At 64.5% G+C, this 23,311-nt stretch overlaps 1 protein-coding gene across 6 annotated transcripts in view; it reads right to left on the bottom strand.

The window, feature by feature from the left end:
• FCHO1 (FCH and mu domain containing endocytic adaptor 1) overlaps positions 1–22,920 on the bottom strand; it is a 31,537-nt gene extending 8,617 nt beyond the window's left edge. Inside the window, exons 1-16 of one of the 6 annotated variants that reach the window (XM_065578301.1) lie at positions 18,086–22,920; positions 11,608–11,677; positions 9,755–9,839; positions 6,209–6,300; positions 5,966–6,040; positions 5,508–5,649; positions 5,060–5,212; positions 4,735–4,839; positions 4,401–4,499; positions 3,717–3,813; positions 3,482–3,526; positions 3,121–3,193; positions 2,990–3,011; positions 2,494–2,551; positions 866–1,047; positions 361–385 (exon numbers count right to left, since the gene is read on the bottom strand). In XM_065578301.1, the coding sequence (XP_065434373.1) occupies positions 361–385; positions 866–1,047; positions 2,494–2,551; positions 2,990–3,011; positions 3,121–3,193; positions 3,482–3,526; positions 3,717–3,813; positions 4,401–4,499; positions 4,735–4,839; positions 5,060–5,212; positions 5,508–5,649; positions 5,966–6,040; positions 6,209–6,300; positions 9,755–9,781 (1,195 nt within the window). In that variant the 5' untranslated portion in view covers positions 9,782–9,839; positions 11,608–11,677; positions 18,086–22,920. Of the gene's footprint in view, positions 1–360; positions 386–865; positions 1,048–2,493; positions 2,552–2,989; positions 3,012–3,120; positions 3,194–3,481; positions 3,527–3,716; positions 3,814–4,400; positions 4,500–4,734; positions 4,840–5,059; positions 5,213–5,507; positions 5,650–5,965; positions 6,041–6,208; positions 6,301–9,754; positions 9,840–11,607; positions 11,678–16,548; positions 18,031–18,085 lie in introns of those variants that run through there. The other 5 variants (XM_065578302.1, XM_065578303.1, XM_065578304.1 and 2 more) reach the window with 5 other exon arrangements.
• Positions 22,921–23,311: the final 391 nt, after the last annotated feature.

Below are 23,311 nucleotides of genomic sequence, written 5' to 3'. Positions count from 1 at the left end.
TGGGTCCCCACAAAATTAAGAAACTGCTCTGGGTAAAGGATAGCACAGACCTGCCCAAGGGAAGGGGTGCAGAGCCAGCCTCCGGGGGGCGCTGCCAGGGCAGGATCGGCACCCGTCTCCCCAGACGGGTGGCAAGGGGCACAGGCGCCCTGCGTGGAGCTCCCCACGTCCAGGAGACCCTGCACCCCAGTGAGCGCCCCCTGCAGGGCAGGTCCCTGCCACATAGCCCATTGTACCCACAACAATCTCCCCCCACCCCACCCGGGTTTGGCATCTGCACTGTCCACCCCCACGGCGCCCTCTGCTTCAGAGCTGGGGGGGGGGGGGGGTACGACGACATGACAGCTGAGTCGCACTTACTGCAGACCTGTCTCTTCACTGTGCCCTGCGAGAGAACAAGGGGGGCGGGGGTCACCAGGGCAGCAGTTAGCAGCCCAGCCCTGCAGCCCCCAGCCCCACGGCCACCCCTCCCCTCCCAGCCCCGGCCCCACAGCCACCCCCTCCACAGCCCCACGGCCGCCCCCTCCACTTCCCTCCGGCCCCAGTCTTGACCCCACAGCTACCCCCTCCACTCCCCCCCCTCCCAGCCCCACAGCCACCCCCTCCACTCCCCCCCAGCCCCAGCCTTGACCCCACAGCTACCCCCTTCCACTCCCCTCCAGCCCCAGCCCCACGGCCACCCCCTCCACTCCCCCCCAGCCCCAACCCCATGGCTTCCCCCCCACTCCCCCCCCACCCCTCCCCTCTCAGCCCCAGCCCCACGGCCACCCCTTCAACCACTACCCCCTCCCAGCCACCAGCCTGGTCCCATGCCACTGCACCCCAGAGGCTCCCCACTTCCCCCAGCTCAGCCCCCGGCTCTCACCCCGGTGCTGGGGGGCAGGGGCAGGTTCCCCACCGTCGCCTTGAGCTGCTCCACGGCGGCCTGGCCGCTGCCCGCAGCGTCGCAGGGCTGCAGGGGTTTGATGCGGACGTAGAACTTGCGGGGCTCATCCTCGTCCTCGTAGTCCGAGTCGCTGGACGAGCAGCCATGGGTCCCGCCCGAGCCTGAGCCGGGGGTCAAGGGAAAAGCCCCCGGCCAGGAGCAGCACTGGGCCCCTGCCTGCCATTCCCCTGGACGCCCACTAGGTGTCGCCTCCACCCCAGCTCACTGCATTGAACCCAGGAGTCCAGCCCAGGCGGCCTGGCGCCGAACCCTCGCCCAGCCTGGCTCACAGGGCCCGTGCTGGGGACAGTCCTGCCAGGCCGGGGCTCCCTGCCACGAAACCGGGGGAGCCCCCCCCCCGATCCGAGCCTACATCCCTCGAGCTCAGCCCAGGCCCTGCTGCGGGTCTGAGTCCAGCTTGGTCCCCCCGGCGCAGGGGGTTTGGAGACCGAGTTCCTGCCCTGCTGCGGCCAAGCAGGGGAGCTGGACGCCCGGCACCTCTGCCCCCCACCCCCAGGACATGGACCCAGCCCGGCAGGAGAGGAGCTGGCTGGCTGGGCAGGGGACCAGGGGCTGAGCCGATATCTCCCCCGGCCGCCCCGCCTGAGGCTGGGGCAGCATACGGAGCCGCAGACGAGATTAACCCCCCGGCTGGCCCTGACCCCCGGTTCCAGCACGACCCTTACCCCTGCCCTCCCCCGCCCTGCCCGCTGGGCCCCTACGGGCATTCGCCCCACCAGCCGGTCCTGACCCCAACCTTCCCCCGCCCTGCCTGCTGGGCCCCATACGGGCATTCGCCCCGCCAGCCGGCCCTGCCCCCAACCTTCCCCCGCCCTGCCCGCTGGGCCCCATACGGGCATTCGCCCCGCCAGCCGGCCCTGACCCCAACCTTCCCTCGCCCTGCCCGCTGGGCCCCATATGGGCATTCGCCCCGCCAGCCGGCCCTGACCCCAATCTTCCCTCGCCCTGCCCGCTGGGCCCCATACGGGCATTCGCCCCGCCAGCCAGCCCTGACCCCAACCTTCCCTCGCCCTGCCCGCTGGGCCCCATACGGGCATTCGCCCCGCCAGCTTGCCCCGACCCCAGCCTTCCCCCGCCCTGCCTGCTGGGCCCCATACGGGCATTCGCCCCGCCAGCCGGCCCTGACCCCAACCTTCCCTCGCCCTGCCCGCTGGGTCCCATACGGGCATTCGCCCCGCCAGCCGGCCCTGCCCCCAACCTTCCCCCGCCCTGCCTGCTGGGCCCCATACGGGCATTCGCCCCGCCAGCCGGCCCTGACCCCAACCTTCCCCCGCCCTGCCTGCTGGGCCCCATACGGGCATTCACCCCGCCAGCCGGCCCTGACCCCAGCCCCCCATTCCATTCCCGGCAGCCCCTCACACCCCCAGCTGGGCCCCATCCTGGCACTTGCCCCACCAGCCGGCCCTGACCCCTGCCCCCCCTCCACCCCCCGCTGGGCCCCATACGGGCATTCACCCCACCAGCCGGCCCTGACCCCAGTCCCCCACTTCCTTCCCCCCAGCAGTCCCTCCCACCCCCCAGCTGGGCCCTGCCAGCCCCAAGGATACTGCTCTGGTTGAGGTCAGGCCGTACAGTGAATCCCTCCTCGTCCACATCTGGGCAGGTCTGCGGGGGAAGAATGCGGCAGGGAGGTGGGTCAGAGGCCACACTCCCCACCCTGCTCCCTCCATCACCCATTCAATCCCAGGAGCATCTACTGGGCCTGCTAGTGAGGGGGGCAGCAGGGGCTGCGGGTTGGGAGTGAGGGGCACCGGCAGAGCTGTTGGGGGGGCGGGGAGAGCCCAGGGCTGGGACAGCAGGGGTTGTGGGTCGGGAACGTGTGATTTCAGCGCTGCAGAACCCCTGGAGCAGGGGTCTCCTCCCTGCCCCCCACTCCCAAACTTGCCCCAGGCGGATGCCGCCCAGCCGCCCACTACCAAGAGCTGCTGGGCCCATGGGAGTCTGGCAGCACCATGGGCAGGTGCCAGCAAAGGAAGGAACCAGGCCGGATCCGCCCCCCACTTCCCCCCAGCTGGCAGCTGGTCACCCAGGGCGGCTACTCACCAAGTCGGTGTCTGGGGACTCCCTGGGGGGAAGAGAGAGAGAGAATCAATTACCCTGGAACTGCCCGGAGCAGCCCAGCAAGGGCGGGGGGGGGAGGAGAATGGATAAGGGGATTGGGGAGGGGGCCTCACACAGCGTCTCGCTCTCGGTCTCTCCGGCTCAGTCCGGGGATGCGGAAGGCTTTGCTGAGGCTTCTCTTGGGCCCTGCGGGGGACAGAGCGGGTGAGTGGCTCCTGGCACAGATCCAGCCCCTCTTCCCCCGGAGATGGCTCGCCCCCCGAGCCCCCCTAACCCTAACCCTGGCCCTGACCCAGGACGGCCAGGCCCCGGGTGCTCCCAGCTCCTCCCTGAGGGCATCACCTCTGCCGCCCGCCAGCCCAGAACCCTTCCCCAGGGATGAGCCCAACGTCCCGGCTCCCTGCCCCCGTGGCCGCCTCCCCCAAGGCGATGCCCCAGCACCCATGGGGCTGCCAGCTGCAGAGACGTACTTGCCTTCCTGCACTGGGGCTGTTCTGCACTCGTCGAAATCCAGCACACCTGCCAACAGAGAGCAGGGCAGGGGTCAGCCCGGCAGAGACACGCGCCCCTCCCCTGTGCCCGGGGGAGCACGCCCTGTCCCAGGCCCCGTGCAAAGCGTGCAAGAGGAAGCCCCGCCCCTCCATGTGCAACAGTGCAAGCCCCGCCCCTCAGCCCCATGCAAGAGCAAGCTCTCCCGTGTGCCCCTCACCCGGCCTCTCGCGCCCGGTGCCCTTGCTCTCGGCGAATCTCTGCAGCAGCGTCTCAATGCCGATGTTCTCCACGTTCTGCTTGAATTCCTCGTGCACCTGGGGGGGGGGGGGGGGGGGGGGGGGGGGGGAGAGAGCTGAGGCTGCTGTGCTCATCTCTGCTGGTGACTGCCCAGGCCCCCCCCCCATTCGCTCCCCACCCCCAGCAGCGCCTCCTTGGGGCAGGATGAGATTGTGGGGGGGGGTTACAGCTGCCCTCTCCGGCACCCCCCCTTCCCACTGCCCCCCTAACGCCCCCCCACCCCAGTGCACGCACCCACCCCCCTCCCCACAGCTCACCCCCACCCCAGTGCGCACACCCCCCCTCCACAGCTCTCCCCCCCTCCCCAGTACACGCCCCCGCCCCCCTCCCCACAGCTCACCCCCACCCCAGTGCACGCACACACACACCCCTCTCCACAGCTCTCCCCCTCCGCCCCAGTGCACGCCCACGCCCCCCTCCCCACAGCTCTCCCCCCCGCCCCAGTGCACACACCCGCCCCCCTCTCCACAGCTCTCCCCCCCGCCCCAGTGCACACACCCGCCCCCCTCTCCACAGCTCTCCCCCCCGCCCCAGTGCACGCCCCCGCCCCCCTCCCCACAGCTCACCCCCACGCCAGTGCACACACACCCCCCGCGGCGCTCACCTGTCCGATCTGCACGTGCGTGTCCTCCACGGAGTGCGAGTAGGAGCTGATCAGCCCTTTCATGTGGCGCAGGTGGATCTCCTCCAGCTCCTGGAACCGCTGCGCGGGGGGGGGGGGGGAAGAGAGCAGTTAGGGGGGTGGGCTGTGCAGAGGCTGGAGCTCCCAGCGATCCCCCCCCAGCCCAGCTGGACCCCTGCGGGATGGTGCCCCCCTCCCAGCCCCACACTGCCCCGAATGAGACTTGAGCCAGATGCCCTCTGCCCCCACACCCTCCAATGGCTGCCCCTGCCCCCCCCCACCGTGTCCTTGCCCCCGCACCCACCTCCTCACTTACCACGGCCGAGTCCAGCATCCTCTGCTCAAAGTCGGCCCGGGCGATGTTGTACTTCTCCACTGCGCGGCGCAGGGCCTCAGCCGCTTTCTTCGACTTCCGCTCAGCCTGGCGGGGGCAGGACAGAAGGGGAGTGGGAGCGATGGCCCAGCTGCTCTGCCCTGCCACGGGGAGCGGGCGCCGGGGCAATCCCCCCTCGTCAAGGGGGCACTGCCCTGCCACAATCACCCCAGCCCGCCCATGCCAGTCAGCCCCCCGAGTGATGGGCCACAGCCCCCTTCTGCCCCCTGCCACCAGCCGCCCACCCCCAGCCCCTTACCCCCAGTACCTTGTCAAGCTCCTTCTGGTTGGTTCCCTCCCGGCGCAGGCGCTCGGCCTCCAGGCACTTGCTCTGATAATTCTCCTTGGACTTGGGCACCAGCTGGGCGACGCCCTGCAGCAGCTGGATGGCCTCCAGGGTCCCCGACACCTCCTCCTTGGACTGGGGGGGGGCAAGAGAGGGGCCTGGAGACGTGGGGGGGGCAGGGGAGCTCCCTCACAAATGCCCCTGTCCTAGGGACGCCCCCAGTGGGGAGCGGGTAATTAGACTTTCCGGGCCCTTTCAGCCCTTGGCATCTCAGCCTGCCAGGCGAGGGGCGACGGGCCCAGCGAGAGCCAGGTGCAGGCAGGTGCCCGGGCAGGGCTCCCCGCTCTGTGAGCGCCTGGCACCCAGGCAGCCACGCTGACGGCAGCCCAACGGGCGTAAGGGGCAGGATTGTAGCTGGGGCGGCGGGTACCTTCTTGTGCGCCTTGCCCTGCTCCTCCCCGTAGCGGGCGATCTCCTTCAGCAGGTCCTGCAGCTTCTTCACCAGCTCCAGGTGGCAGAGCGCCAGCTTGTCGGAGGAGACCCGGAACACCTCCCAGAGCGGCGCGAACGTCCTGCCGGGGCGGAGACGCAGGCGCTGAGAGCAGGACCCCTGTCCCCCAACAGAGACCTCGTGCCACCCTGGGATGGGCCACCGGGTCTGGGTCCCATCGGCACCCCCCCGGTGGCCAGCGCTGAGTGGGGCCAAAGGAGTGCCCCCCCTGCCAGGATTGGGGAGCGGATGGGGGCATTGGAAGATACAGGGGAGGGGACCCCCCATCTCCACAAGGTTCATGCTGCTGGGGGGGGGTATTCCAGCAGTAGGAGGTTCACACAGCGACGGGGCTCAGACACGCAGCCCCCCCCGCCGCAGCTCACTTCCTCACTCACCCGAGCTGCGTGCCGTTGGTGGCCATCTTAGCCAGCTTGGCCATGGACTTGCCATAAGTCTCCTCCACGGTGGCCCTGGAAGCAGAGGGCGGGGAAAGCATGAGGGGAGTGAATGGGCAGTGCCCGGGGGGCGGGGAACGGCAGAGACAGCCCCAGGGCCCTGGCGGGCCCAGCTCCACCCCCGGGGCGGGACGCGCCACGCCGTGTGGCGGGGGCCCAGTCGCCCCCTTCCCCCGGCCCTACCTCTCGCGGATGAAGTCGGCCAGTTCTTTGGTGGAGACCTGCCCGTGCTTCATGTTGTGGTAGAGCACGTCGAAGCCCTGGTTCTTCTCTCCCTGCAGCAGGCGGCAGAGAGCAGAGGGTGAAGGGGGCAGACCCGGCCCCCAGGCGCTCTCCGGTGGGCTTCAGGGGCAGGGGCACCTACAGGCCAGGCAGGACCCCACAGGGGGTCGTCCCCCCCCCCAGTCACTGCCCATTGCCTTCCCTCCCCCCGATCAACAGCCCCAGCTCCCCCAGTCTGAACTCTGCCCACCCCCCCGGCTCAGCGTTTGCCAGGGAGCCCCCGTGGCCACTAGCACACAGCAGCGGCCGTGGGGGGCAAGGTGGCAGGATGGCATTTGCCAACCCTCCCCAGCACTTGCTCCGTGGGGCTGCCCTCCCCCAGCTCTAGGATCCCCTGGACTATTTCACCCCTTCCCCCAGAACAGCCGCCCCCTCCCCCTCCCGCCTTCTTGTAAACAAACCAGCCACTTGGCTGCCCCTCAACGCTGGTGGGCGGGGGGGGGGGTGGTGCTGCCCCACAGCTGCTGTGCAGAAAAGCAGGAGTCCAGGCAGTGCCGTGCAGGGAGAGGGGCCGGCACCTGCTCGGTGCCAAGCTCCAAGAAGCACGTGGTGCCAGCGCCGTGCGGGAAGCTGGGAGGGCTCCCACTCACACTCTGGGGTGGGGATCGTACAGATGCACCTTCCCGCTACCTCAGCTCCTCCTGGAACTCCCCCCGGCCAAGCGGCGGGCACCACGGCCAGGGCTGGGCAGGGAGGGAAGAGGCCTGGGTAACAGCGCTCCCCGGCTCTGTGCTGGAGCTGGGTATGAAATGCCCATGGGTCGGGGGGGCCCCACATCCTGCAGCAGGGGAGAAGGGGGATGGGTGGGCAATGCCACTGGAACACACCCCATATCCAGACCACCCCATATCCTGGGCCGGTTACCGAGGGGGGATGTGGGCACCTGGCGGGTGAGCTCACAAGTGCCCGTGGCCAGCCCGTTCCCGCCCCATGAAGCGGGAGCCACAGCTCCTGGGGAGACAGGCTGGAAGCGCAGGACATGGGGGAAATCTGACCCCACCCCACGCCGGGGAAGAAGTGGGGTGTACCAGCCGGGGCAGAGGTGGGAGGCAGGAAGGTAAGGCAAGGGAGGCAGGACTCCTGGGTTCTAGGCCCAGCTCTGGCATATACCATCCACCCCCAGCCTTTCCAAGCTGGGCTGCGGTCGGCATGGCCCAGATCCGGTCCCCAGGTCCTTGGCAGCCCCCTGCCCTGCACCCCTGCCTCTGGAGATTCCAGGTGGGGGTGGGGGAGGGAAAGGGGGCACTGTCGCTTTAAGAAAGCTGCCTGGCAGACCGTCGGGGCAGCAAGGAGAGACCAGCGCATGGGGCTGGCACCAGCACCCAGGTCCCGTTGCTATGGGGTTGCCTAGCTACAACTTTGCCCTCCTGCTTATAAACTGGATCTGGTTTGAGGAACGCAAGGGAGGGGGCATCATTTTGGGGGGGAAGAACGGAGACACCCCCCCACACTTCCCGGGCGCTGCGTGAGGCCCGGCTGCAGGCAGGCGGCACCAGGCTGGGCGCGCTCGGACCAGGCAGCAGGCTGGTGTCGGTTCACATCCGAGCCAGGCCCACCCAGCCCAGGCCCGAGAGATGGAAGCGACCCAGACCTGCTCACGGCTCACCCCCAATGCGCAGGCGGGGGGCTGCCCCCCTCCCATCCCAGTGGACTGGGCAGCAGCGGGCATGTGCCCTGCAGCCATACCAGGCACGCCAGTCTCTGGACAGGCCAACGCCCCCAGCTAGCCACACCGGAGCAGCCCACGCGGGGGAGGAGCAGAACCGCAGCATAGCCCATCTCCTGGCTCCCAGATCTGTGCTCTCTCCACATCTACCCCCACCCAGAGTCTAATGGGCTCCTTGCACCTGTACCTGGGGCAGATCTTCCCCCATCACGGCTCCAGCTGGTTAGAAATCTCCCCAGCGCAACCAGGCCTAGCCTGTGACTGCCTGCAGGGCAGCAGCGGGGCCCGCATCTCCCCACACAACGTGCATCCATCACCAAGGTATTTCGGCAGCTCCGCGGCCCTCCCAGGGCTGTTTCCCTTCCCATCAGCGAGCTGCAGAGGTGGAGAGCCCCTAACTTCCCATGGCTGGAGGAAAGAACCCCCCCCACACACACACACACACACACATCCATCCCCAGAGCAGAGAGCCTGGAAATCCCCCTTTTTGGCAGAGTGGGCGTGGACGGGGCGAGGGGAAGCCCAGACGGGGTGTTACAACGCACCAGATGGTCAGAGCCACCCAAGCCGGGGAACTCGGGGCCAGCAGACCCATGGCCATCACGGCCCCCGGCCTCTGGGCTGCACCACAGCCCAATTGTTCATGGAGCCTCTCCCCGCAGCTCTGCACCAGGGACAGCCTACGTCCCCTGGGCCACACCCACAGGGACAGTCCCAGTGTGCAGCAGGGACGTTCAGCCCCACGTTTCCAACCGACAGAAGGGCAGCACGGCCTAGGAGACGGAGTCCGGTGCAAGGGGAGTCAGGACTCCGGGGTTCTCTTCCCAGCATTGCCACCAATTTGCTGCGGGACCTCAGGCAAATTACTGCCTCAGTTTCCCAGCTGTGTAATGGGGATGAGACTCCAGTAGCTTTCCTGGGGAAGGGCTTTACGATCAGTCGTCAGGCTAGTGAAAACTCTGGCCATGTGCCCTGCAGGATTCTGCCAGCCAGAGTCCAGGCCTGGCTCTGCACCCCTCTCTCTTCTGTGCCCAGCCTGGCCAACAACCCAGCACTCCTTCCTCTGAATTCATTTGACCCCTCCAACCCAGCATGCAGCCTTCCCCTGGCCCCATTGGGCAAAGGGATTTAAATGCAGCACACAAACGCCTCTCCCCAGTCCCTAAAGCAGCTTCCGGCAAGTAACGAGATCCCGGTGTCTTGCCTTGGAGAGTCTAATCAATTAGCGGTGGCAAACTGTCCCTGCAACGCCCCGCGGTGGGCATCTCCCAGGGCTGGCCAGAGCTAGTGTCCAGCAGCCTCCCAAGCCAGCCCCACCCCAGCCACTGTCCAGGCCAGGCGCAGACCCAGACCCACCCGACGCAGCCAGGGCCCAGCTCTGCTTCGGGACCCAAGGAGGCAGCAGGCACCAGCTGGAGCCAGAGAAGGAACATAGCCCCCCGTCCTCCACGCAGATCCGATTCCGGAGCAGGGCCTCAGCGCTCCGCCGCGGGAAGGGCCCTGTCTGGTGGGAACAGATCCAGCCCCATGCCAGCGCCAGGGGCTGCAAACCTGGCAGACCAGAGCCATGGAGGGGGAGCAATGCACGCTGGGATATGTCGTCCTGCTAGGCTCTCCCTCCACCTGGGCTGCCCCCAGCTTCCCCAGCAATTGCTCCCCGCTCAGCTCTGGGGTTTATGGACAGGACCCATCCCTCCAAGGATGCGTGTGAACAACCCGGCTCCATTTGAATCGCAAAGCTCAGAGTGTGTCCCCCCCACGCCCCCAAAGGAGACACTTACCCAGAAATGTTCCCCAAAACAGGACATCTTGGAGCTGGGCGGGACGACGCTCCCTCCCGGATCCCACAGCTCAGCTCTCCGGCCTCTGGAGCAAACACAGAGATCAGGTGATGCCAGGCAGGCTTCTTCCCGTCACGCCCCACAGGGAGCACGGCGGGACAGAGAGATCTCTGCTCGGGGGAGGGGGGAGCTGCTTAACGAGACGACAAGGGGACAGGCCCACGGGGACACCGGGGAATGGGTGTGATACACAATCCTCCAAGGGTGGGAACGTGCTCGAGCGGTTAAAGCAAGGCAAGCGGGGCATCAGGACTCCTGGGTTCTATTCCCAACTCCAGGAGGAAATGGGATCTAGTGGTTAGAGCTGGAGGGAACTGGGACTCCAGACTCGAGTTCTATTCCCAGCTCTACCAGACTTGTAATGATTAACTGTTCCAGTGCCTCAGTTTCCCCACCCCCCCCCAGGCACAGAGCCTCTCACAAGGGCAGCTTGCAGACAAGACCTCGGGAGACCTGGGTTCCATCTCGGATTCTGCCACCGACTCCCTGCATGAGTCAGTGCACCCCTGTGCCTCAGTTTCCCCAGTTGAAGCAGGACTGGCCAGCCTCCCCGAAGGCTAGCGGGGATCAGCCGCACCCACGTGATGCTCGGGGGCAGAGCTAGGGTCTAACGGGGGCGAAGCGCTTTGGAACGGGGTGCACATTCCTTTTCAAAACTAATCAGCTCCCAGACCCCGGGCTGCCGTAGCCATGGAAACAGGCCGTTCTTTGTATCCCACACTCGCTGGAGCCCAAAGAGCGGCTGTGCCTGCGCGTGCCGCCCTGTCCTCGCACTCCTCAACAGGGCCGGCCCTGCCACCCAGACACCCGCTCTGGTCCTGGAGCAGCCACTGCCCTGGGGCACCGGGTGGTGAGTGCAGGGTGGCTCTCTCCGAACCCGAGGAGGTTTTGGACCCCGGCCGCGAGTCCCCGCACGCAGGGAGCCTCCCTCGGGGCTGGCACAAGCCAACAAGGAGGGCTGATCAGCACCAGGCAGCGAGCAGGTGCTAAACGCTATGGCGAGGACCCAGGGGCTGGACGCTTGAAGAACGCGGCCAGCACTGACACCGGATACGCGGCTGAATAATGAATGAGGCTCCGCTGTGCTCCCGCAGCACCTCCGCCCGCCGTGTCACAGAGCTTCACAGGCAGCCGCTCACCAAACCGCCTCACGCCTGGGGCACCTTCCCCATGGGGAAACTGAGGCACAGGGGCAGGGCGTTGCAGAGCGAGTCAGAAAAGGGAACCGAACCCAGGAGTCCTGACTCCCAATTCTCTCTTCCCCCATCCTAGCCACTAAATCCCACTCCCTTCTCAGCGCTGGGGAGAGAACCCAGGAGTCCTGGCTCCCAGCCGCGCCCGCCGGATTGCTGGAGCCCCCGGCACAGAGGGGATCCCTGGGCCATATAACAAGGCGATGCACAGGCACGACTCTGCAGAGACCCACACAGCCCGCCGGATCCCTAGTCCTCTAGCCCAGGGGTGGGGGCGCACCTGGCTGGCCTGTAACCGCCCCCATAGCACCTGCTCCCGTGAGGTCTCTAGTTCCCCGCGGTCCGTGGGGGCAGCCCCATTCCCTGGACTCGGTCACAGCCCCCACAGCTCTCCTCCCAGCCTCCCCCTCCCCCTCCGCGGCGGCGCAGGAGAGAAAAACAGGAAACTAGAAAATCTTTGCGTGCTCAGTTTTTTCCTTCTCTCTTTCGGGCCTTGGGTTGGGCGGGGGGCAAGCTGCTTGGTTCTTGCCCCGGTGCTGAGCTCTGGCCCCATCTGCAGCAGGGCCAGCCCCCTGGGCCCCCCAGGGCCACCAAACTCACCCAGCGCTGACAGGCGCACAGTCCCGGCTGGTTCATCCTCGGCTCTGTCCTCCTGGGGGACCCAGCGCTGCTGAGAGAGAGAAACCAGAAGTTAGCACAGCACCACTTCCGCTGCAGGGGCCCGGGGGGGCCCACAGGCCAGTTAAGCAGAACCAACACCTGTGAGTGCCTGCTGCCCCCGCCCACGTCCCCGGCCCAGCCTGGCGCCCCAGCTCCTCTTTTCGTCTGGCTGGCGCATGCGTGACACGAATGGGCAAGTCTCAACCCGGAGAGCCAGCCCCCCCCCGCCAGCCACGTCTGCCCCTCCCACACATGTGGGGCTGTTCTACACACTTACCACCTCCCATCCCCGGGGCTCAGGGCACTTTCTAAAGGAGGAAAACGGGTAGGGGAAACTGAGGCACAGAGAGGGAAAGCGACTTGCCTGAGGTCACACAGCAGAGCCGAGAATAGAACTCAGAGCTCCAGAGTCCCCGGCCAATGCTCTACCCACCACGCCCCGCTGCCTCCGGCCTAGTCACACTCACCCCCACCACCACCACCACCGTCCGCTCTACCGGAGACACCCAGTGAGATGGGGCTTGCCGTCCCTGCTAGCCCTGCCTCTCCACAGCAGCCTCATGTGCGCAGACGTGGGGCCGGGCACAGGAGCAGGGAGGGGGGCCCAGGCAGGAGCCGAGCGGAATCCACTCTGGGAGCAATGACCCAGCGTGGAAATCGATCAAACCCGCTGCCCTGCTCGGCCTGTGGGCTCGGGAATCAACAGGGGGCACCTGCCGGGCAGGGGGAGGAAGCCAGAGGCCCCTCTGCCAATGCTGGGACGCCAGCCAAGCACACCCTTACACCAAATGGGGACGGGCTTTGCAGCAAGACTATCCTAGACGGGCCAGAGATTCCCCGATGCACCCATGGCAGCGCGGGGATGGCACCCAAGAGCTGGGCAGCCTGGCATCCCCTGTACAGCCCCTTGCCAGGCAGAGGGGATGACTCCACCAGCCCTCTTCTCTGACGGGCTTCGGCGTCCCAAGGGTGTCAAGGATCCGCTGCAACTGTTGGGGGTGGGGTGGTCAGAGCCTGCTCCCATTCCCAGCCTGGAGGGCACTGTGCCAACCAAAGGGTTCCTATTTCTATAGTCCCTCCTCTTTCCCCCCGCGCCTCGGCCAACGTGATCCCTGCTCATCGGTGAAATGCAGCCACCTCTGGGACGGAGGCTGTTTAACCGCGCACAGCAACGCGGCACACACCAACGAGCAGGGAACCCCCACAGCAGGCTGGGATGGACACAGCCCCCGGCTGCAGAAGGGATGGAAGCTCCCCAGGGCAGTTCAACGCAGGCTGCACCCTGGAGCTCTGCATCTGAGCCATAAGACCCCCAGATCAGGTCTCACAATGCCCCCACCCCTCCGCCTTGCCAGGCGGACTGGGATCTTCTATGCACACCTCCCACAGAGGCTGGCAAGGCGTGGCTCAGGCCACGGTATGGCACCCACATGGCAACGGGCAGCAGTCAGCGCTGGTGCCATGTCCGCCAGCACAGGCCCAGCAGACGCTGGTCACCTGGCAGCATGGAAGGGAGTCAGAGGGATCGACAGGCCCTAGCTGCCTTGTGACTCCCCCGGGGTGCCCCAGGGCCGGTGCCAGACTCATACTGCCAGGATCTGACCTGCAGGGGGCGCAAACACAGCCTGGAGCTGGGGTGGGGAGTCACACCCGCTGGAGTCAGCCCGGCATTTAGGGACAGGTACAGCGCCAGCCCACGGAGGGCGCTGGGATGGCAGGGGGCTGTGGGTCAGGACTGCGGGGCCTCAGCCGAGCTCTGCCAGGGGCTGCGGGGGGGGGGGGGTACATTCAAACTGTCGCAGAGGGAAGCTTGCACAACACCCACCCGCGCTGCCAATCTCTCCATTTTATAAGCACTAACGTTAACCCACAGAAGATGGAAAAGGCCCAGAGCGCAAGGAACAAAGCAAACATGGGGGGGGAGGGGGCGCAGCCTGATCGGGTCCAGCAGCACCGGCCCCCAGGGAGTCCCCAGACCCAGACGTGTCCGCCCCGGCCAGGGGATATCAGGGGTTGGGGTGTAAACATTAACCTCAGCCCAGGCAGAGCAGGGCAGGGAGCACAGAGCCTGCCTTAAACATGGGGATAACCCCTCCCTCCAGCCACCTCCCCGCCCTTCTCAGTACCAGGTCCCCACCCCGAGCGCTGCCCCCTGCTCGCCCAAGGCCTGGCCCCGCCGCATGCCCCCAGCGACTTCTAGAGCAGAGTACCTGGTTCAAGGTACTTGTATCTTCTTGAGGGTACTTGGCACAGTTTGGGGGGGGGGGGCAGAGTGGGTGCAGGTCCCTGAGTTACCCCTCCCATAGGCAACAGAAGCTCTCAAGGAGGGGCTTGTGCATCAGGCCCATTGTGTGCACCTGGCTGGGGAGTTGGACACCTAGGTCCTTTCTCTCCAGCTGGGGCCGCTCAAACCAGCCTTCCCTCCCTGAGCATCCAAGAGGCCCAGCACCATCCCACATCCTAGGATGAGTCGCGAGGGGATGGTGGGGCAGGGCGCTGGCTGGAGGGCTCCCCGGTCCCCGTGCCCCAGCAGAGGAGGAGGGGACAGAGATGGGGGGAGTGGGGCACGTTGCTTGCCAGCCCACCCTGGAACCATAACCCAGGACGCGACGCCTCCTGCTGGCTCCTTTCATGCCCCCGCCACGGCAGTTCTAGGCACCGAGACGAACTCCAGCACCCCCCGCCCAGCAGCTCCTCGGCCCTGGGTCGCTCCAGCCCCGGTCCCTGGCGCTCAGCCGAACTGACAAGCCACAAACTAACCCAGGGCCAGGAGACGGGCGAGAAAGGGGCCCCAGCGAGCAGGGGCCTCGTCCAAAGCCCACAGGCTGGTCCTGGGGAAGCTGGCCAGGTGTCGCTAGGCCGGGACCATCGCTGGGGCTCCTTGGGGATACAAACCTGATCCCCTAACCCCGCTGGCTTCTCTCCACCACGACCCTGGGACCAGCCAGCCCAGCACCCAACCAAAACTTTGCCCTTAGGCCTCATCTCCACCAGGGTGTTCTTAGCTCTCACCCGCCTTACCAGGCTTCCGAGCTCCCTCCCGTCCTTTGCCGTCACCTGCTCACTCAAGCCAGAGCTACAAACTGCGGTGTCCTCCCACGGCTTTGACCTCCTGCTGGCTACCTCCCTCTTACTGCCACCCGCTCCCAGAGGCATCCCTCCGCCTAGAGCCCATCAGAGTCCTGCCAGCTTATGCCAGGGCCGAGTTAGGCCCAGCCAGGGGAAGTGACTTGCCTGAAATCAGTCAAGTCCATGGCAGGGCCTGGAACGGTATCCAGGAATCCTCTCCCACATGGATGCCCTGATCTCTAGGGCACAGGCATTCCAACCCCCCGCACCCCCGATCCCGAGGCCCCTGCTCTAGGCACACGAACGCACGCCTGCCTTTGCTTTTCCAGGCGCCCCAGTTACAGCCACGGAGAGACGTCTCCGGAACCCAGCACCCAGCTGTGCAGCTCCCAGCCCGGCCCCGGGAGGGGGGGCCCGAGCTGGGGAAGGAATTTAGCTCTCCCAGCTAGCCACACAAGCTGCACTGCTCCACGGGGTCATTCCAGGCCAAGCTGCCACTCTGGGCAAGGCCTGAATAAGACACAAGAGGAAGATGCGCAGGGCTGGGCCTACGGGGCACTGGGCAGTGCGCTGGAGCAGATTAACACAGAAACAAACAACAAGCGTTCGTCTCAGCAGCCTGGCACTGCCCGTGCCTCCCGCGTGGATGCAGGAAATGAGCACACCAGGCCCCGATCTCACCCCCTTCCCGGAGCAGCTGCCAAACCTCCCCGGGCAACTGGTATCACAGCAAATTTGCATCAGGAAGCTCCCCCCGCCCCCGGGCATGCTTGGCCCTGCCCCTCCCCCCCAAATGCCAGGGCACAAAGCCTGCCAGGGCTCTAGCTCTGGTACTGCCAGTCAGCTTCCTTCAGTCGCTGGCATAGCAGGTTTTCCCCGGCTCAGATCCAGGCACAGGGAGAAGCTGCAATAGGAGAACATGCCCCAGCGCAGAGCCAAGCTCTCAGCGGCAGAGCGAGCCCTTTCCCACTACCTTACAAAGCAGCCCACGAGGCTTTCAACCCTTCCCATCGACGGTCCCAAACTAGGAGCTTTACGGCTCAAGGTGCCGGGCTTCAGAACTGGCCTGAAAGCTCTGCCCAGGACCGGCAGGGCTCCAGAGCTCTCAGCAGATCTAGCATCTATGTTTGAGGAGGCAAACGGGCCCTCCCTTAGCCACAGCCATGGATGGCCCGGTCTGGGAGCCACTGCGTGCCAGCCCTGTACTACTCTACCAGCCTAGGACTAGAGCAAGACTTGGCAGCACTTCCCACTTCCCCACTCAGCATGTGCCATGCTTGCAAAGTGGGCAATACGTTGCCCTCTAGTGGCCGGTGCATGGAGGATAACACTCTACTACTGGTACCAGCTAATGGCATTACCCCTTTGGCTCACCCAGGTCTGGGCTGAAGATCGCAGGTTCAAACCCCGCTCAGATCGGCACCAGAGCAGGTGGGAGCCGGGAGATGCGGAGCAATATTACTGGAGCTCGTCAGAAAGGGGCAGGGAGCAAAGCCAGCCCCACCAGCCTGAAGCACCAGCCCCAGCAACGGTGTTTCCCAGGATCCAGTCACGGCGCGGACTCTCAAAGGATCCTCAACAACCGAGATGACAAAGGGCACAAGGCCCAGACAACTGGAGCACCCCAGGGAATGAAATATGCAAGAAGGTCACTGCGGACGCATCCCGGGAGGGGCAGAGAGGCACGATGGACCTCAAAGCCCCCACCGCCCACTCGCTCCAGGGGCAACGGGTCAAGGAAACCGTGGGTCATCCCAGGCCAGATGCCAACAAACGCAGCTGCTCTCCCCCTCCCGAAACGTTTCCACCCACCTGAGCGTCAGCCCTTCATTCAAAGGCGAGGATCCGTGCATTTGCAAGGAGAGCTCAGGCCATCCATGAGCCACTTCGCTCCGAAGGGCGTGCAGCACACAACCCACCCCAGCGAGTGCTCCCGGCGGCCGCCCACAAGCCACATCCAGCGAGCGCTCCCTGTCGCCCCACGTCAGAGATATCAAACGGCGCGTGCTTCCATGTGCGTGGCAGATGAAAGAGAAACAGAACGTTTAAACAGCGCCTCTGAAGAACGCTTAGCGAGCTGGCGCGCTTTCGGGTCTGCTTCTCCCACACGCAAGCCGCGGCGCGGAGACAACCTGACAGCTCGCCGTCATTCAGGCTTCAGCAGAGACAACTGCCTGGGAAGGCGTTCTCCCCACCCCCCTTCCCCGACAGACAGAAACCTGCTGGTATCTTGCACCCGCCTGAAGCCAGCCAAGGGGCAACCGCTCACCCCACACGGGGATCACGTCCTGCATGCGCGCCAAGTAAGGTTGGGGTTAAAGAACACCCCGACACACACTAAAATCCTTCCACACCCCCATGGTGTGGGATGAGAAATCCGAATCCGCTGCAAGGATCAGACAACGGGGGAGCCCAGCTCCGAGTCCCCGTATCCAACGGCCTTCACCCGAGAGCGCAGACAGCCGCCTTGAACCTGCAGGGCTGGAAGATTTCAGGCAGGTGGCTTGGCTAAGGCAGCTCGGGAGCGAATCCCCCGGCCGCAGGGCCGCCACAGAGGACTCTGCAAAAATTATTAAAAGCGTCTTCCCAGGGAAGCTACGCACCTGCCAGCCCCCCCCCCCACACACACACACGAGCTCCCCCCCCCAGTCTCACCTTCCTAGCACCTGGCTCGGCTCACGCCCTCCCCCGGCCCTTGCCTGCTAATGACAAACACTGGATTTTTCCAGGCCAGATCCTCAGCTGGTGGGATTATTGTCTTCAGTGGGGCTGGGGCCCATGGCCACCAAACGGGTGGAAAAGGGGGAATCTGGCCCACACTGGGGCTGGGGACCACAGCAAACGGGGGAGGGGGGAAATCTGGCCCACAGCAAACAGGGGAGGGGGGAATCTGGCCCCCAGTGGGGCGGACACCCACTGACACCAGCCGGAGGAGGGAGGGGAAAGTGGCCCCACACAGAATTCATTTTTTCCTCCCTTTCCCATGACAGACAGGCACCTGCCCCCCAGACTGAGAGGTTTGCGGGGGGCGGCCAGTCCCTGCCAGGGGTCTCAGAGCAGCCGGTCTCCGCAGGACACCCCCGTGCACGCCCCGGCCAGACCCACAGAGGGGGACCCCACGCGGGATCGGCCGCGGGGAGGGAGGCGCAGTCGGCTCGTACAAGGGAGGGGCGGCCCCCTATATGGGGGGGATCAGAGGAGCGGCAGCTCCCCATGGCGAGGGCAGGTCACGAGCGGCGGGATCCCAGGGGAGGCCTCCGGGGGGCACCTCCGGGGGGACCCCCACCCCCGACCGGGCCCCGAGGGGGGGCCCGAGCAGCAGCCCGGCCCCCGGGCAGGGCGCACTCACCTCTCCGAGCCCCGGCGCCGAGCGCAGCCGGACCCAGTGCCCCGGCTCGGGCTGCAGCCGCCTGCCCGCCCCGCCGCCGGCCGGGCTGGAGCGGGGGCGGGACCCGCGCGGGGGCCCCTTCGGGATTGGCGGGTGGGCAGGTAGTGGTTACAAAAGGAAACAGGAGCGGCTCCTGATTGGCCCAGCCGGCGGGGCTGTTGCTCTTGGCTGACTATTTGCATCTTTAAAGTGACAGCGCCCCCTTTTCCCTCACCCCCCCTTGCTTTGTATGGTGCCGGGGGGGGAGCCGCCGAGGCACCCCCTTGCAGCCCCCCCGGAGCTGGGCTGCTCCTCTGCTGGGCGCGGCTGGGGGCAGGGACCTGGGGCCTTTGCCAGTGGCCAAAGGAGCCGGGCACTGGGCCAGGCCCAAGGGAAAAACAATGAATAAATAATAAACCCTGAAACCTGGATCTGGGCACCTGCCGGGGAGGGGAGGAGCGTGAAGTAGGTGCCTTGGGCAGCAGTTCTGCAATCATGGATTTAATGTCCCTAAACCTATCATGCACCCTGATCGGCCTCTAATGCCCCTAAGCCTCTAATCCACTGAGATCTGGCTCTAAAGCCCCTGAAGCGAATATACCTAAACCCAGCTGGATCCAATGCCCCTACAAGCCAATGCCCTTAAAACTGCGTCTACGGCTCCTAACCCTAGAACGCTCCTCAGCCTGAATCCAGCGTCCCTAGCGTTGGTTGTAACACGCCTGCACTGGGGTCTAATGCCCCGACTCCATCATGTCCCATTTCACCACGCTGCCAGGCCCAGAGGCCCTGCGAGGATATTCAGGATCAGGGTGGCCCCGGTTGGACGGGCCTTTGTCTGCACTGCCAGCGCTCACACTGGCTGGTACGTTCCATCCCTCCGGCTGCAGCCTGAAGTGAGCTCATGGCCCTGCTCCGGCTGACACCAGGACAGGTTTGTTTTCAGGCTGGAGCCCATCACTGACCGTTCAGCAGCTGCTGGGGGGGCAGGGGGGTGAGGATGCGCTCACTAGACTGCCAGATGTGCCCTGACGTGCCATCAGTCTCCGTGTCCTGCTAACGGCTGGGCAACCCTCCTATTTCTCCTGCACTGAGTGGTGCCTCTCAACGGGCTTCACGTAAACACATTCGTTAACCAAGGCTTGGGGCATGACTTGTCCCCGGGAACAGAGGGACAAAGTGAAGCACAAGGACAGGGACTCGCCTGAGAACATGCAGCCAGACAGCATCAGAGCCAGGACTAGAACCCCGGATCCTGAGTCCCAGCTCCCTGTTCTAACCACTCCGCTCCACTTCCACCACACCTCAGAACTAGCCCGTCGGAAACCTGACTCCTTGCTCCTGCGCTAACCGCTGGACAACCACTCCTTGCTGGCTGAGTTGTAGGTACTTCCCTACAGGGAACCAGCCAGAAAAAAAACCCATCACAAAAGGGGAAGCAGAGGAGAGCTAAAGGAAGGCGGCACCAGCTGGCCTGATGTTAAGTATTTGCAGTGTAAGGTTTTGGAGGCAGGGGCTGGTGCTTTGTTCTGTGTCTGTGCAGTGTCTAGCAGAGGGGGGCTCTGGGCCGTGACTGGAGCTCCTAGGCTGTATAACCCAAATAACAGCGATACTAAACCCAGCCAGACTCCTTGAGTTGCTGGATTGTGTCAGGTTTTCCTGTTAGGCAAGTCACTGAAAGACATTTCTGCACCGATCTTCTTCCACAGTGGAGCTCTGTATGGCCGGACCTGAGCATGCAAAACTCTGGGTCAGACACCCCCAAAATTGTGACAGTGACTTTAAAATCATGAGAGTTTATCAAAACATGACCCATTGGAGTCATCTTCTTTGCCTTCTGATTTCTGAGCCTTCAGGGCCACACTCAGGGGCAAGTTTTTCTCTGCAAGCAGAAGGGTTAGAAACGTCCTTATTTTTTAATGCGAGAGACAAGGTGGATGAGGTAATATCTTTTATTGCACCAACTTCTGTGGGTGAAAGAGATAAGATTTCGAGCTCCACAGAGCTCCCAGACCTGAAGAAGAGCTCCGTGCAAGCTTGAAAGCTTCTCTTTCACCAACAGAAGTGAGTCAATAAAAGATATTCCTTCACCCTCCTTGTCTCTTTCATATCCTGGAACAAGAAGTCTACTACAACATGGCAAATTTCCTTCTTAATGAAAGCTGAGTTAATCCTATATTCTCCTGACTCCAGGAGCTGGGGCTTTAAGAAAATCACCCAATATCGCACAAATTGTGAGAGCTGGCAATAACACTGAGGAGCTGACCCATGGGGTGGGCTTATGGAAAACATTCTTTCAAACAAGCTCTCAAAGCTGGATTCTTTGCTACTTTGAGGTACGTGGGGTTTATTTCTTTTTTTTAAAGTCTGATGCAGGAAAAAAACCCAGCTCATTTTAAAACCCTTTTAAATGGACCCCTTTTCCCTCCCAAATTGTGAGCCCGTTTTCACCCACAGAAGCAAGCTGGTTCTGGTTCTCTTGCACATTCCGGACCAGCAGTTCTCAAACTGTGGTGCGTGACCCCACGTTAATGGGGTCGCCAGAGCTGGTGTTAGACTTCCTGGGGCCGAAGCTGAAGCCTGAGCCCCGGCACCCAGGGCTGACGCTACAGCTCGAGGGTTACAGGCTTTGCCCCCCTCCCCCCCCCCCGTGTGGGGCAGTGCGGCTTAGGCTTTGGGCCCCCCTGTCCTGCGCAGCAGGGCCCCCCACCTGGGGCATCAGGGCTCGGGCAGGCTCAGGCTCCCATCCCCACTTCTGGGGCTGTGTAGTAATTTCTGTTGTCAGAAGGGGCTTGTGGTGCAATGCAGTTTGAGAACCCCTGTTCCACACAATCCCAATGCTAAGGAGTAAAGGGGAAGGAGCTGGGGTTTCTTTGTAAAGACTTGGTTGATTTTGGAGGGGTCACAGGGAGGTCAGAGTTCACCCAAATGTTGCTGCCTCCCCTTCTTTAACACTCAGGTGGTGCAACTGCCACCAAGACGCTGAGTTCATCTCTGCTCTCTGCAGGGTTACAGGGTGCAGCTGTGAGCAGCAGCTGAGCCCTGGAGTCAGGGAATCCATGGGGGGGGGGAGCATGGCCATTTTCACAGCTCCCAGCACCTCATGTTGTCAGTCCCATGAGGAAGTGAATCTCCCGCCCCGCGCAGCCAGCAGGGAAGCATTTCACTCCCACTTTGCACTGGCGTTCAGGGCTGCACCAGGCCGTGGTGAAGCAGGCCCCTGGGTTTAAAGAGGTGTCATTCCAACCGATGGTTAAAACTGGGCCGGTCGGCTCAGCTGGCGCCCATCTATCCGACAGCTTTTCGCTTCCCTCCCAGCTGAATCCTGGGTGAAAATCCTGCCTCCCGGAGCACTCGGTGGAGAGAGGGTTCGAGGAAGGGCTGTGGGGGAGAAGAGAGACAGCAAGGACAGAGAATAGTTGCAGAGAGGAAGGTTGGACCAGGGATGGTCCTGCTGGGGATGGACCACATGGATTCAAGCTGGGACCCAAGACCGTAGTGGGCTGTGGGGGGACCCACTGACCTGCTGGGAAGCTGCTCCCTCCCTTACCCCTGGCCTCAGTGGGTTGGGCCAGACTGAGCCGGGCTCAGCTGGGAGCTGCTCTGTGCAAGGCGTAACCCAATCCAACCCGCTGGGGAGTGGCCATCTCCGGCCCAGGGCTGGGGCGCTAACAGCAGGTGGCTGGAGATAAAGGCAGGGAGGTGCCTTGCTGAATCTCGGGGACACACGTACCAAGCCCAGGTCTCACAGCACGCCCTGCCAGAAGCTGGCATGGAGCCCTGGCCTCCCAAGGAAGCATGGTTCCCATGCCTGCCTCCCCAAGACTGGATTAGCAGCCTTGCCCACTGCTGCAGCGGGCAAAGGGCCCAGCCTGAAGCCCAGGGCCAGACAGTGGGAACAGCTGGGGGATTGCTTTGTAGATCCTGGCCTGCTCTTATCAATGCACCGTGAGAGTTGTAGGCGCCTCGGGCTGCCCCTGCCCATGGCGGGAGCACTCTGGCGCCTGGGAAGCTGCCTGCCTGGCTCTTATCTGACTGCTCTGGACAAGCCTGGGTTCCAGCGAGCAGCACAGAGGGGTCGACTCATCCCCCAACTGCCCGCCAACCACAGCTAGTGCAGGTGAGGGGTTTCTAGCCCCTCAGGAGCAGCCAGACTGAATTGTAGCTCAGGTGGACGCCAGCTGGTCTCTACGCAGCACAGAGGCAGTTTGCTTACAGGGGGTCAGCACAGCCCCATGGACCCCACGCTCAGGATTCGCTAGGAGGGGGGCAAAACCCAGACCCAACCTCGTCCCTTGTGCTAGGGGCTGGAGCAGAGGCGTAGGAGCTAGGTGCCCAGGGCTGCATGCCACTTAAAACACCCACAGCTGGAGCACCACCTTTGGACCCGATTCACAGCAGAGCTGAGCACCCCCAGCTCCCACTCAGGGCCTGGGGCTCAGCCCCTCCCAGAACCAGCTCTGAAGTTGGGCACCGGAAACGTGGCTGCTTCGGAAACTGGGCCTGAGCGCAGGAGCTCGGAGGCGCAGGGCTGGGACAGGCCCACTCGAAGGCAGGATTCAAACCTTCTCCCCTTCCATAGAGCTGGGTGAAGGCTGCAGGGTTGGGCATCCCTCTGCTTCACCCCCACCTTGCTGGCTGCAGGTCCTGCCCCAGCTGAACGGACACAGGAGAAGCCGGGCCAAGAGCCAGCATGCTAGGACAGTGCCTGTCCGGCAGCCCCTCTCTGCTCCACCAGCAGCTGGGTGGATGGACGAGAGAAGGGGCTGGCGTGGCCTAGCAGACCGGGTTAACGGGGCTGAGCAATGCCCAACCAGTCAGCTCTGAGCCCCCGGCCCCTGCCGCTATGGGGCACTCCCACTTCCGAGCACAGCCAGGGCCCTGCGGGACTCCTCAGCATCCGTGGAGTGGCTGCCTCTTGCCCCAGCAGCAGTAGCCGGGGGTGCAGGAATGGCAGGGCCAGGCAGGCACAGATACCCCCAAGACCTTATAAATGTGCCAGTCCCTGAACATCACACTCCGTTCCTCCCTCACTCCCCCTAGGCCAACTCCCCATCCCTCTTGCTCCTGCCCCCAGCCCCGCTCCCCACCCCAGAAATCCCCCCCACAACGGAAGCAGGAACAGGTCTGCAGGGAGCATGCCCTGCTCTGTCTTGGGCCTAAAGCGCCCCCCTCACCGGGGAGGGAATAGGGTGACCAGACAGCAAA

This window comes from Chrysemys picta, chromosome 25, assembly GCF_011386835.1.
Source record: "Chrysemys picta bellii isolate R12L10 chromosome 25, ASM1138683v2, whole genome shotgun sequence".
Classification (NCBI taxonomy): Eukaryota; Metazoa; Chordata; order Testudines; family Emydidae; genus Chrysemys; species Chrysemys picta.
The sequence above is the reverse complement of the archived record's forward strand: the minus strand, read 5'-3'. Positions and strand labels throughout refer to the sequence as shown.